Source organism: Crocodylus porosus, unplaced genomic scaffold, assembly GCF_001723895.1.
Source record: "Crocodylus porosus isolate Cpor-Errol unplaced genomic scaffold, CroPor_comp1, whole genome shotgun sequence".
NCBI lineage: Eukaryota > Metazoa > Chordata > Crocodylia > Crocodylidae > Crocodylus > Crocodylus porosus.
Window position 1 is genome coordinate 45,147,465 of NW_017728949.1, and position 14,747 is coordinate 45,162,211.

Sequence of the window (14,747 nt, forward strand, 5' to 3'; positions counted from 1 at the left end):
AAAAGAATTAAAAATATCAATAGTAAAAAACCAACTGACCAATTTTCTTTGAGAATTACAGGATGTCGCAGTAATGATGTGCGGTTAAGAGAAATGAACAAAACAGACATTAGACTTCCAACAAGAATATTCTGTATCATTTATTTGCAGTGTCTAACCAGAGACATTGAATTGATTATCAGTGACATTTGGTTGCAGAGCAATCTTTATTTTTTGTCATAGTCTTGTGATCATGGACATATAGTGATTTTCTGTCGCTCATGAGAATTCAAGTTTAGCACAAGAATTACTTGAAAGTAAGCTAAATATTTGTGCACACAGTTGGGGTGCACACATGCACATGAAAAGGGGTTTTGGCAACAGTACTTATGCTGACTGGTCACAAAGACTGGATACCAGGCTGGAAAATGCATCTCAATGTCTAGAGAAGGAAGCTATGACCCATTCTAGCTGTTAGAAAGATTAAATGAAATAAATCATAGCAAAAAACAAACAAGCAAACAAATCTACATCATGACAATAAGAGAACAACTTGTGTCACTTGTTGGTATTTTTTACCTTTCTCTCCTTAACTTTGACCAAGTTTAAGAAGAATTGAAAACCACCCAACCCTCTCTGATTAGATATATTTTTTGCATTCTCTATAACACTTAGTTTTGTTTTTTTTAAAGAAAAACCATGTACTTTCCTGCTTTGCTGCATGTCAATACTGAAAAGAGAGTACATGGAGAGAAGTGAATCTACGCTTACTTTACAGCAGGGCAGATTAGAAATAGAAGACAATTCTTACTATTTGCTAAAAAGTCTACACATTGCTTTTCATTTATCTACTTACACATCTCATCACTGTCTCCTACTGTACTACAAGAAGGGAGCAGAGAAAATAAAATTAGTCTAAATTGGAATAAAGCCTACTAAGACACAAAAATCTTGAAAATACTCATTGATTGAAACATACATACTCGCATTTCTGAGCGAACGTAATGGTACTGTGACAGCGATTGACAATACAGAACCTTCCAATCCTTCGCAATTATACTGAGCTGTATGAACCATTTATAATTCAATTAACTTTATTCACAAAGCATAAGTTTATTGTATACATGATTGCCTAAAAAATATTTAACAGCCACCCCAAAAGCATTCCATCCCCACTACAAAGCCTCTAGAGGCATAAAGCCGGGTTCCAGTAAAGAAAATTTTAAATGTGTGGCACACTAGTGTGCCCCTCAGAAAAGGCTGAACCAAAACTATTTTGGCTTTTATTGGGTGAAGTAATGACCCAACACAAAACGCCTTTGGTTCATTCTGCTTAGGGTGGGAGAAAATTGCTCAATTTTCAGTTCTCTAAAAATACTAGAGACTGAAAGTTTAGCTATGGTTCAGCAGTGAATAGTAAAGTTCTTGATGGTTCTTAATCCCCCATCCCTATTTTTCCAATGGCCCACTCTCAGACTCCCATCTTTCCTCATTTCAAGGTGCACCTTCATTAAAGCCTATTTCATTCTGTTAATAGGACTCAGTATCCAATACCACAAGAGGGGAAGGCAAAGAAGATGCATGGGTATATCTGAGGTAAAGGCCAGACTGTGATGCCTGCTCTCTGATTACACAGAGAACTCTAATTGTAACTAGTCTGTTCCAGATATTAAGAAGCTATGTACAATGTACACAATTATTTTAAACGAAGACTGCATCCTTAAGATAACGCGAAAGCTATTTGTCAGCATTTTGGAACTTGCAGAGGTTTCATCAATTCCCAAAACCGTTTTGGGACACACTAACTTAAACTGTTTCCCTTATACAAAAATAAACATAACAGAGGAAGCCATCTACTTTGTTGTACATCAGGTTGGCAGTTTTTCTTACTGATCATCTTGTCAGGTAAAATTTCAGGAGGTAAAAATTTAAATCACTTCATCCTAGGAAGATAGTCTTGTTTGAAAATCTCTCCATGTAGTCTCAAAATAGATGATTACAACACTTGCCACTTCAGGCCTCATATACAGGGTATTTTCTTCAGAGACTTCTAGCATTTCTACTTTTATTCTCATGCCTTATTAGCTTCCATTTTTCTTGTGGAGTGGTGGCACTCCTCTGTGAAGTACCACCACTTTGTAGCAGACAGCACCACTAAAGCACCATTCTTCTTCAGGACCTCAGGCACATCTATGCTGCCTCCACACCAAGTCAAGGAGTGCCACTGAATCCTGGAAATGAAGTAATGTAGTTTCCTTAGGGTCAAATACCACTCTTTATACCACGCTGAATACCACTCTTAGGCATATTCATTAGCATGTGGTTACATTGCCTCATTTCCAATCTTTGACACACACTAAGCTACAGTTAAGTTGACAGGGTTTGCTTCTCAGCTGTGCTCCTGGGGTCAACATGGAGTCAGTGTACATGTCCCTTCCCTTTATTTTCTGCACATTTTTGGTTAACATACTAGGGCTCTCGTCCATGATGGCTCCGTAGACGTTCAAGAACCAGAACAAACACTTGCTGGAACTGGACAAATATCAGCGTCTCAAAAAAAGTGTCACTGAACCTTTCTCTAATACACTTCATAAGTAACAAAGCCATTAAAAATACTGTAGGGTCTGAAAAACCATCTGTGTTTTGATGCTTGCATAGGTGTGAGGAAACAACCTGTTTGCCTCTCAGTATTCTTGCTGAGGATGCTTTCATCGCTCCTATCAACACTTTCCTTTTGCTAGTTCACTCCTCCTTATCTTTTTACTAATGTCTTTGGTCTATAAGCACATTGCTTCCATACACAATACTGCCAAAGAGCAGGTTGCATAGAGTACTGTTTCCCAGAAACCTTTCCTGTTTCTGGAAGTGCTGTTGCTAAACAGAGGAGTAAAGTGGTCCTCTTAGCAACACTTCTCTCAAGGTTTTCCTAGAAACTGAGTAAGCTCATATAGAAAGAAGAGAAATAGTGTATTTCAAGTGTTCCTCATATGGGCTCCTTTGGGAGCAGTTTACACCCCACCCATACAACTTAAAATTACACAGGAGAGCCAAATTATCTTACAGCCATTTCTAAGCTTTACTTCTAAGTTTAATACAAATATTCATGAGCCCTGAAAGTCTCCTATGAATTGGCAGGGGAATTTTGCTTATGTTTTCATGTGTTTAAAATAATTTTTTTTCCTGATAATGCAAAACATGCTGCTTTCCCTCCACAAATGTCTAATAAGAAAGCTGTGATGAGAACAAGATATTGACTGCCTCCTGTCTGGTGAAGCAATGAACTTTTGGCTACTGTTTTAAATTGTCACTGCTTTTTCCTTCCAAACTTGCAGAAACAAATACTAAAATTCAGGAGTGAACTCTAGGCTTCACAATGGCTCACCTGAGCAAATATCGCTTGGCATGAAATCTATGTAAGAAGCTGAAATCCATAGAGGTCAGACTTGCAAGGAAGAACTAATCTGCAAGTCTGAGTTTTGTCATACATAGCTATTGACAAATATATTTTGGGCATCTGCAGAAGTAATCAAGTTACTCAAATGCAATTAACCACTGGTTTTGAATTTGGTACCACGCTAAAATAATATCCTGCAATTATCATGGATTTGTTCGAATTATCAGTAGCATAACCGAAAAGGAGCAACTGGGGCAGCAGCCTCAGGTACTGCCTTTGGGGAAGTGCAAAAATATGTTTTGAGAGGAAGTGCTTGCAGCTGTTGATGCTGCCCCATAAGCAGCCCTGCTACTCCTCTGTGAATTATGGATTAAGCATTAGAGACTACTTGAACCCCACCCCCACCATAGTTTTAAAACTTTGTTGGGAAAATGGCCATTGGGATGTTATGGGCAATTTCAAAACCAGGACTTAAAAACCCAAAGAGCAAAAGATTTGAAGAAGAACTAGAATCCGTAAAGCTGTGTCATATGTTACTGGGAGGTGACAAATCGAGCAGACTACTACTCATAGGAGACTAAGGAAGAACAATAGGAGTGGACAGAAGATATCTTGGCATATTGATCTCCACCACCAAAAATCCAAGAAGCCGGAATGCGGAAATTCCCTTTTGTCCATAAGTCCCAAAAACATATACAAAATAAATAATATTCAAAGACAGTACAAATGAAAATACTGCTCCCTTTGTGCCAATTACATATACATACAGCATGCCTACATATATAGAATGGGGTGTCGTCTTCATTCACAAACAGGAAATATGGCAGTGCACTATCAGAATGCTTTGATACTCCTAAGTTTTTTTTTCTGATGCTGAGATATATGAAGAAAATGCATTTACAACTTATTATTTACTTCCAGTAGCAAACAGTTCACGTTGTTTATGTATCAGGATTAAATGCAAGGATTAATGTTCCTCTGAACAAGTGCCACTGGTAAGATACCCATTTGTCCCATTGGTGCCACCGGTCCCATTTGTGGCGGTAAGGCTCTGTGGGGTCTTTGAACGAGGTACTGAATCTTCCTCATCTGAACTTGACTCAACGTCACTTCGTTCATCCTTTACTACCTGCAGAATGTGCGAGAAGAAACATGCTGTTGATATGACAAAGTAAAGAAAAAACTTGTGTGACCTGATGAAGAACACCTTGCATTCTAAAAAGTTTGTCTAACTTTATCCAAACTATACAGTTGGTCCAATAAAAGATATTACCCATGAAAATCCTGCAGCTTGAAAAAACCTTCAGTTGTTCAAACCAATATCAGAGAAGTCAGAGACTGTTGAAACTGAACTGTACAATGGGCCCCACAGTCTACTATGCGTTTCTGCAGTTACTTGTTTAGATGCATTTCAAACACCGGTAAGTGTCTATGCAGGTAACATATTACCCTCATGAAAGTCTGAACCTAGTGGGCACAGAGGTGTTCGTTTTGAAAGTGAGTGCACAGGTATTTGTGTATAGACTGAAGGAAAAATCGGATCCTTTTGGTCAACCCAATCTATCTCCCTGCTAATGCTCCCCTGTCCCCTGAAAAATTTTCTAATGCTTTGTCCAGTCTTAAGTCATATGTCCCTCATGAAGTAATTCCTATTGGTTTTCCTGAGAGACTTTTCCACAACCTAGTTGGCTTAAGACTTATAAAGATGAATTGAATATTTATCTTAAATTTTGCTTTTTAAGTAGGCTGTTCGCTTCAGTGAATAGAAGCAGTCTATTCACAGCTGGGCATGGTTCACAGCTCTCTTACAATCCCTCACTATCCTGCCTATAAAACAGAGAAATTATTCTTTCTTTTGCAAAGCCCTTTGAGGTTGATAGGTAATATCGTGATATTCAAGAACTGGGAATTATTATTAGTTCTAGGTTTATCTCCTAGTAATCCCTTCAGAAGTTCCTCTCCCACTCTCCCCTCCTACATATGCTACTCAAATGGATTGATCCATTGTGAAATGTGGTGGCGATAAGAAAGAAGACAAACTAAAATAGAGCACTGTAAATGACAAATTACTAGATGCCTTCCGTACTTTGTTCTAGGACAGGAAGAAAGGCAGAGCCAGCATAAAAATCAGTCAAAGTGCATGAAGCAGAATCAGGATGCACTAATGGGAAGAGAGCTAGAATCCAACAAGTGATTTTCCTTCTGTTTGTTCCCATTCTCTCTGTGTATTACTACGCTATCCATGCTGTGCTGTCTGTCTCACAGAACTAGAAATACTGGCATGCAAATTCATTCACAATGATAAAGTCAATTGTAGGGAATAAACCCCCCCCCAAAAGTGTGTTCTGTAAAACATTTAAAGAGCCCTAGGGTGGGAAACTCAACTGTACACGCTTAATTCCTATGGAGATTATTTTATATTTTAGAAGCAGCCCTAAGGATCTGTCCCAAGTGTCCCCTCTTAACTGTCTCAGTACAACCACCATCCTCACAATCAAGGAGGACACAATCAAGGAGGTTTCTTAATTGGAGAAGAATAACACAATATATATTGGAGTTCCAAAGTAAATGATAATAAGAATAGTTCCCTTTTGCCAGTGTCTAGCAGTGCTGTAGTTCTGATGCTAAGGACACTGGACTTTTGCTGTCATCAGAATTTTAATTCTCTATTTTAGCAGCTTCAGTTAAAAAATGTATTATGGGCAGTTCCATCCAAAGGGGTGTTTATGGTTGAAGTACTTACAAAAAGTCACTATACTCTCTCACAATACAACATGCCCACAAATAAGAGGGGCACCTTGTTTTTGGAAGGCAGAATATTTTTTTAAAAACATGTGTATGCCAGCTGCCTCACCCAGACCGTCTCCAGGGATGCCACATTTCCTGGCACAAACTATGAAACAAGGTTTCCAGAAGGACTTAACTCTATGTCACACAAGGTTAGGCCTCAGGTCCTTGCAAGGACAGTGGCAAGATTGTTAGTGCTTTACTAGAGGTAACTCTTTAGGTAAGTTCCTGTAAATAAAGTGTTTCCACATTGCAAGTCTCATTAAGATACTACCAGCAGCAAACTTCCAGCTTCAGGTACATGAGATCTAATGGCTTGCTTGTGACAGTGGTGCCCAGCCTTTTCACCCTGTAGACCTGATGGGCAGTGCCAGGTCTGTAGGCAGGCCAGACACAGGATGGCCAGGGTGAGGGTGTATTTATAACCAGCATCGGTGTTGATCTAGTAAAGGATCACCATGAGAGGCTGGACACCTTCAAGTCAGCTGGTCCTGACAGATTACACCCTGGGGTACTCAAAGAGCTAGGAGGTGTCATAACCCAACCATTGGCAAAAATCTTCGAAAATCTGTGGCACTCAGGTGAAGTACCAGAAGACTGGAAGAAGGCCAATGCGGTACCCATCTTCAAGAAAGGGTGGAAAGCAGATCCCAGGAACTACATGCCAATCCCTGGTAAGATTCTTGAGAAATTATCAAGGAGACCCTTCTGGACAAGCTGGCTGAGGGCAATATCCTGAGGGATAGCCAGCATGGGTTTGTTGCGGGTAGGTCTTGCCTGACCAATCTCATCCCCTTCCATGGCTAGGTGACGTATCACCTGGACAAGGGAGAAGAGATTGATGTCATATACTGGGACTTTAAAAAAGCACCCCATCTGGTGTCCCATGACCTCATGGAAAAATTGGGCAACTGTGGTCTTGGCTACACCAGTCTGATGTCTGGGAAACTGGCTCTGAGGTTGGACCCACAGAGTAGTGGCCAATGGCAGTGAGTTATTATGGTGCTCCATAACTAGTCCCCCAAAGGTCTGTCCTTGGACCAGTTCTCTTCAACATCTTTATCAACTATGTGGATGGACATTGGTGCCAGAAGCGCACTGGCTAAGTTTGTCGATGACACTAAACTTTGGGGCACAGCATCCACACCTGAGGACAGGCTAGTGATCCAGGCTCACTTGAATAAGCTTAGTAAATGGGTGGACACAAACCTGATGATGTTCAATACTGATAAATGCAAGGTACTCCACCTCGGGGGGAAAAAAACCCGCAGCATGCTTATAGGCTTGGCAGTGCTACGCTTGCTGGCACCACTGCGGAAAGAGACTTGGGGGGTCATGACTGACCACAAGATGAACATGAGCCATCAATGCAATGTTGCAGCTGGTAAAGCAAACAAACCCCTGGCTTGCATCTATACATGCTTCTTAAGTAAATCGCAGAATATCGTCCTTCCACTGTAATTGGCCTTGGTGAGGCCGCAGCTGGAGTACTGCATCCAATTCTGGGCTCCACAATTCAAAAAGGATATCAAGAAGCTTGAGAAAGTCCAGAGGAGAGCCACACACATGATCAGAGGGCAAGAGAATAGACCCTATGAGAAGAGGCTGAGAGCCATAGGACTCTTCAGTCTGGAAAAGCGCAGGCTCAGGGGGGACCTGGTGGCTGCTTATAAGTACATCAGGATCTGGGAGAACGTCTGTTCACTAGAGCACCCCAAGGAAAAACAAGGACCAATGGTCATAAACTCCTACAAGACCATTTTAGGCTGGACATAAGAAAACATTTCTTTACTGTCTAAGCCCCCAAGACCTGGAATAGACCAGAAGTGGTACAGGCACCTACTCTGGACTCATTCAAAAAATGTTTGAATGCTTATCTTGCTGGGGTCCTTTGACCCTAGCTGACTTCCTGTCCTTGGGGCAAGGGGCTGGACTTGATGATCTTCAAGGTCTCTTTCAGCCCTAATGTCTACAAAATCTATGAAGAGATCAGACTAGAACAGTGGTGCTCAGCCTTTGCAGCATGTGGGCTGGATGAGTGGGGTGCAGCCAATCCGCCAAACCAAATCCAGGGCTGCAGACTAATTCCGTGCATTACATCTGGGGCTGTGCATTAGGTTAGACCCTGTGCACTGAGGCTTGCCATGAGCTGGCCCCATGTACTAGCTCAATCTGGCATTCAGGACCATGTCATTTAGCCCTTGAGTCCAAAAATGTAGTGGCAAGGGGGTGGTGGCAGTATTAATTGCCACAGGGTTCCAGGGCTGTTGCAATTAACACTGCCACCAAATTCCTGGACTCACGGGGAGCCCCACAGGCTGAATAACTCTGCTCTGGCCTGTTGGCTATACTTTGAACACCACTGGGCTAGATAATCTAATGATCTCTTCTGGCCTAAAGTTCTCTGAATCTGTGAGCTTTTAGGGCTAAGGTTCTAAGTCAACATCAGTAATTGTCACTCCCCTGAAACTATTAAGCAAAAATCAAGATTCTAAATTGCCCTCCCCAGTGTTAATGATAGGATATGGTGCTATTAATCGAAAGTGGTATACGGCATTTGATTGTTCAAACTTCACATATATGCATACCACCTAATCGTTCTATGTCAAGCTCTGTGCATCCTAAAAAAATGACTCCAGGAGTCATTTATATGACAAAGACAGCAAACCATTTTTATACAACAAAATGTGTGTTAAATTTAGCTCAGGGCATTCCAGTCCCTTTATCATCTTTGTATTTTGCCTCTGACTCCATGAGAGGTTTATCCAGTACCCAATTAAAGTGGCACTATCACCACCTCCTGTATCTTGCATACAAAACTTCTGTTGATGCAGCTCCATATTGCATTTGCTGCTTTTGAGGCTGTAGAACTGTTGTCTCATGTTGGGTTTATGACCCTTCTTGGCAGTGCCACTGGCAGCCAGTAAATCCTGTTCTGTATTTGTGCATTTGGTTTTTCCTCTTTGGCTTTGTTTTTGTTGAATTTCATTCTGTGGTCTGCAGCCCAGTTCTCTAATTTATCAAGACTCTATTGAATTTGAATCCAGTTCTCCAAAATGGTTGTAAGCCCTCCCAGCTTTTTTGCTATCTGAAAACTTGCTCAGGAAGCACTGTATTCCTTTGTTAGTCAGTGTCCTGCACAAACCCAGAATTGAAAACAGTCTTTTCTAAACATTTAGGGCATTTTTACATGTGCAGTGGGATGTGGCATCCAGTGCTTTAATTAGCAAGCTGTGCTAATTAAAAGCACCCACATGTCACATGTATCAGCATCCCTACATGTCCCTGCGCTGAAAAAATGGAGGCAGAGTGGTTTGAACTAAAGCTCATTGAACGTGTTTTATTTCAAAGTGCTCCACCGCCATTTTTTCAGTGTGGAGATGTGTGGGGACACTGATGCATATAACATGGAAGGCTGCTGGAGTATGCCAATTTCCATGCTCCAGCAGACTCAATTAATCGATTAATCGAGTCTGCTCCAACGCGCTGGATTCCCGGTGCGTTGGAGCAGGTACCACACGTGTGTATAGGAGCCCTTAAAGCCTAAGCAGTAAGCAGGAGTAGCAAGAAGAAACAAGGAGGAAGGACATAGAAAACGATAGAAGAGCACAGATTTGCACAGCATGAGTCTTTTGCAAAGCATATCCAGAGAAACTTACATGCAAAGGGTTCCACTTCCCAGCCTTCCAGGACAGCACAAGGGAAATGATAAGGAAGCAGAATAAGAAAGAATCACAGGAATGATGTTGTGAAGTCACTGCTTTAATTTAAAAGAAGATGGCTAAGGCTCAGAATTCCTAAAGCAGAGGTGACTCAAATGTGGACCTCAGGCAAAGCAGAGACCATGACTGCACTCATTTTTAATAGCTGACTCCAGACTCAATCCAGCAAAGTGCAGAGCATGATCTTGTTAAGAAATTTAGCGGTAAAAAGAAAAAAAATCAAATCAAAACAATTACATTTATTTTCAGTGGGCCTACTCACATGCTTAAAGTACTCAAGTGATTTGCTACATTGGAGCATAGCAAGACTGAGCCCACAGACTATGTATTTCAGCATTCTGATCTTGTTATCTGTTGGACTCCTGAGACATGCCAATACAGACATGCATTGTGTCCAAATGCACCTGTTAGTAGACTTAAGAAATTCAGCCCACAGCTTTGCCATTAATCAAGAGCAAATGGTCACAGGTTTCTGTTGATGTTATTGCCGTTGCCACTTTGGAGGTAAATACTACTCTCTATGAAACATTTTAGAACAGGAAGAAAAACAGCTGGCAGAATGAAGAACAGCTATTTACATGGCTCTTACAGGATACAACATACCTGTTCTTAAAAAAAGAAAGCATGGATCACAATGTAATCAGTCCTTAAAAATAAGGCAAAATCAGTCACATACCTAATATTTTGGTTATAAAGTACACGGAGCTACAGGAAGAAAAAAGAGTATTACAGTACAGTGCTTGGTCCTCAAGTCTGTAGTGTGTGTCAGAAGAACAAAAAAAGTAAGTGTGATGTACTAATTTTGAAAACATTTAAAATCAAAACATTTACTATGAGATGTCACACAACACTGTATTCCCTTACCTTGCCTTTTGCAATCACTTTATAGGCTGCCTTTAAAATTAGATAAGACCACAAGCAGTGCAGAATTTGAAGAATCAGGAGCATTATGTTCAAGATCCACATGGCAGGAAAATTGCCCAGAGCTTCATACATTTCAAAGAGTGTTGTGTTTAATACCCTAAACGAGAGAGGGATAGAAAAATAATTACATCTTGTTTTTAAAGGAGCCTTTTAAAATCAAGTAGACAACTATTTGAGTACATGATATTCATGTACACATATATTCAGTTTTCAGACTGATACTGTTTAAAAGTGAACTGTATCGGAAATGGAATGACAAAGTATTTCCCTTTACATCTTCAGAGGTAAACATCATCAATACATCACCTTCACTATCTACCTGTATTTACTCAAATCCAAGTTGAGCTTTTTCCTCATTCAGCATGGGGGGAAGAAACCCTCATTTTTTATTTGAGTATTGGCTGGGAACAGGCAGCTGCTGTGGCTCTGACTCTGGCCCTGACACTGACCTGAGCCTAGGGTAGCTGATATCTAACCCAGGCCAGGGCCAAGGTGGCTTGTGTGGTGGGGGAGGAGGTGTGCAGTAGGGGGAATACCAGAGATACAGTACATAGTGCAACATTGGAGGACAGTGGCACTGTGGAGACCATGCAGTGTCAGGAGAGCTGCTCTGGTCCTAGCTGTGGTGTCAACCCAGGTCCAGGGCCAGAATCTCAGTCACACCCACTGCATAGGGTAGGATTCACAGGAACTGGGGGCGGGGGCGGGGCAGGGGCAGGGAGCAAGTGGCTAGGGAGACAGGTAAGGGTCAGGCCACCTGCCCCAATCCCAATAGTTGCTTTCCCTGTCACAGTGGTGGGAGAAATGAAGATGACCCTCCAGTAATTAGATTCCATACAAGGTAAATTATAACAAATATATAATTTTCAATGTATAGAACTGAAAATGAATATTCAGTTCATATTAAATTTAAAGTTGTCACGGATTTAGGTAAATACAATAACTTCTATCATTAATCATATGAAGAAAGGAACAATTCCTGATGCATGGTCTCTTCCTTTTTGAACCTCGTAAGTACCTGGAGGTGGGTTCATCTATTCTTGCCTGGACATTCCTGAAGGAAAGCTGTTTTCCATTCTCAATATTATTCCCTAGCTTCTTTCTTCTCTTTTCTTTTCCCCATCCATCATAGGGAAACAATTAAATTAAGGAAGAGAAGCTTCTCAATCCTATTTAATCATATTTCTCTGTAATGGAGGGTCTCTAAAATCAGATTATATTTGAATACAACACAATGCTGTGATCATTCCACTCATCTTGTTGATTTAATAGCATTTCTAATGGCATTTTTTACCTTCTCTCTGAAGGGGAATCGTTTAATTATAGTGAAAAAGTACACAACAGAATAACCCACATGTTGTGTAAAACACTTCATAATGAACATGAAATTATATGGCATTTGAAAATGTAACGTGATTTACTAAATCACAAATTCATTAATGCAGCAATTTGTCAGTACTATTGACAGATTTAGCAATGGTTTTACTGTCTTTTTATCAATAAAGCCTAGGTCAATATTTTCTTGATCTCCGCATGCAATCACAAACTGACCAAATTACAGGAGACTTCAGCAGTTATGATATATGGAGTAATTACATCTATCTGATCGGATTCAGTGTGCAATAGGGTTTATTTTCTAAGCATTAAGGGCTAAATCCACCAACTTTGCTCATCACTGCAATGACTAACTCTGACATATGCCATCCGGTGGAATTCCTCAGCCCTCAGTTAGGTGCATAGACACAAACGTATAAGACAGATCAGCCCTATCTTGCAAAACAAGATGGTGGTGCCAATTGTCTACTTTTCTATGCAAAAAACTTGTAGAGTACAGTACATACTTAGAATATGGGCGATCCAGGTTCAAATCTCTTCTTGCCCCTGAATATAGAACAAGAATTTGATCTCCCAGATCTCTGGAGAGTGCCATAACCACTGGGCTGCTAGGTATTCTGAAGTGGTCTTTTCTAATACTTCTTCATAAAACTTAAGTTCATTTGCTTTCTGTCTCTACTGTTGATATTTCAGTAGAAGAACTTGGGAGATGCATCCCAAAATACCCTACAGGCCAGTTTAAAACCTGGTTCCTCTACCCTGCAAATCACGCAAGTAAAGGGCTTAAACCTCTCTCCCCCGTATCTCACATGTTCCTGGCTGTTTTCTGTCCAAGTAGGCTGTTTTCTGTCAATCCAGTAGGTATGTTATGAGAATGCTTCATGATTTGGCCATAAAGGGGATACAGGCAGGGGAACACCTTACTTGAGAATCCTGCAAAGGGTAGGAGTTCAACTGCTCAGTGGCTTCAGGATTTGGGGAGTTGTGTATATATCCAGTGACAGATATGTAGGCATTTAGGGAATTTTACTGACGGAAACTTGGACAGCTCCAAGATTAGAAAGCAGCTGAGCTGTATTTTTGGGATGTTAAATTGCTTTTGGCAATAGTAGCTGTTGATCATGTAAGTCCCTTTGTAACCTTAGTGTTAACTCTACTATACATACTCAAAAATGAAGTCCATGGATGATTTAAACTTGTGGTGAAGTTTAAACCTACAGTAACAAGCTCCTGGCCAATAACAACAGTCTGTGTATAGAGGAAACAGCTTCTGGCAACACAGATGATTCCCTCTGAATATCTGACACCAAAATTGAGAAAATTAAAAAGTGGGGAACAAGAGTTTGTGCCAGTCCTTGCACCCTTTGCCACAGGTGATATTGTAAAGCTACAAACAGATGTCATACTTGTCCCAGGATAAACAATTTTATCCCAGGACAAAGTGCAGTCGTTCAGACATCCATGTCCATTGTCCCAGGATAAATCCTAAAGAAGTACTAACAGTTTAACCCATGACAGCACAAATGCATTTGAATGGTTATCCCAGGATTGCATCATTGAGTTAATGACAGAAAAATGGCAGTGCATGTAGCTGTTCACTAAACCCTTATTAGAAGGGTGATGCGTGTACACGCCTATTCCGGGATATTTCTGTTCCAAGACAAAGGTACACTGGTCCAGAGGCCAATGCAACACCTATTCCTAGCCTAAGAATAAAAAAATCACTGCATTTGTCTTTTTAAAGCAACTATTACTGCATTACCACTAGATGGCACATTTAATCAAGCTAACAACTGTGCAGCTTTCAATCTGCTCTGGTTATGTTTGTAATAAAGAAATTTAGGACTGTAGATGTAGGACTACAGGACTTTAGAATCATTCATATTTTGTTCTCCTGGACTGAACCACCGGTTGGGTGTGAACTGTGACAAATTTACACACTCCAAGAATTCATTTTAGCTGGTGACCAACCTCAGCAATATTCTTTCCAGTTGTTGGTTGGATAGCAGGGCTGTGCAAAGCTTTGGTTGCTTATTAGATTCAGTGGACATTTGGCCTGATAAGGTGGCCAAATCTCCAAATCTGAATTTCATAGATTTCATAGATATTAGGGCTGGAAGGGACCTCGGAAGATCATCAAGTCCAGCCCCCCACCTAAAGGACAGGAAGTCAGCTGGGGTCATAGGATCCCAGCAAGACAAGCATCCAATTTGCTCTTGAAGATGTTCAATGTAGGTGCTTGAACCACTTCCGATGGCAGGCTGTTCCAGACCTTGGGGGCTCGGACAGTAAAGAAATTCTTCCTTATGTCCAGCCTCAAATGGTCTCACGGTAGTTTATGACCGTTTGACCTCATTATCCCTTGGGGTGCTCTGGTGAACAAATGTTCCCCCAGATCCTGGTGATCACCCCTGATAAACTTAAAGGTGGCCATCAGTTCACCCTGAGCCTGTGCTTTTCCAGGTGAAAGAGCCCCATGGCTCTCAGCCTGTTGTCGTAAGGTCTGTTTTCCTGACCTCTGATAATGCATGTGGCTCTTCTCTGGACTCTCTCAAGCTTATCCACATCCTTTTTGAATTGTGGAGCCCAAAACTGGATGCAGTACT

At 41.0% G+C, this 14,747-nt stretch overlaps 1 protein-coding gene across 2 annotated transcripts in view; it reads right to left on the bottom strand.

The window, feature by feature from the left end:
* Window positions 1-558: 558 nt before the first annotated feature.
* Window positions 559-14,747, bottom strand: part of CERS6 (ceramide synthase 6) — a 219,689-nt gene continuing 205,500 nt past the window's right edge. The window contains exons 9-11 of one of the 2 annotated variants that reach the window (XM_019554084.1): window positions 10,747-10,903; window positions 9,820-9,843; window positions 559-4,502 (exon numbers count right to left, since the gene is read on the bottom strand). In XM_019554084.1, the coding sequence (XP_019409629.1) occupies window positions 4,341-4,502; window positions 9,820-9,843; window positions 10,747-10,903 (343 nt within the window). In that variant the 3' untranslated portion in view covers window positions 559-4,340. The remainder of the gene's footprint in view (window positions 4,503-9,819; window positions 9,844-10,746; window positions 10,904-14,747) is intronic. The other variant, XM_019554085.1, reaches the window with a different exon arrangement.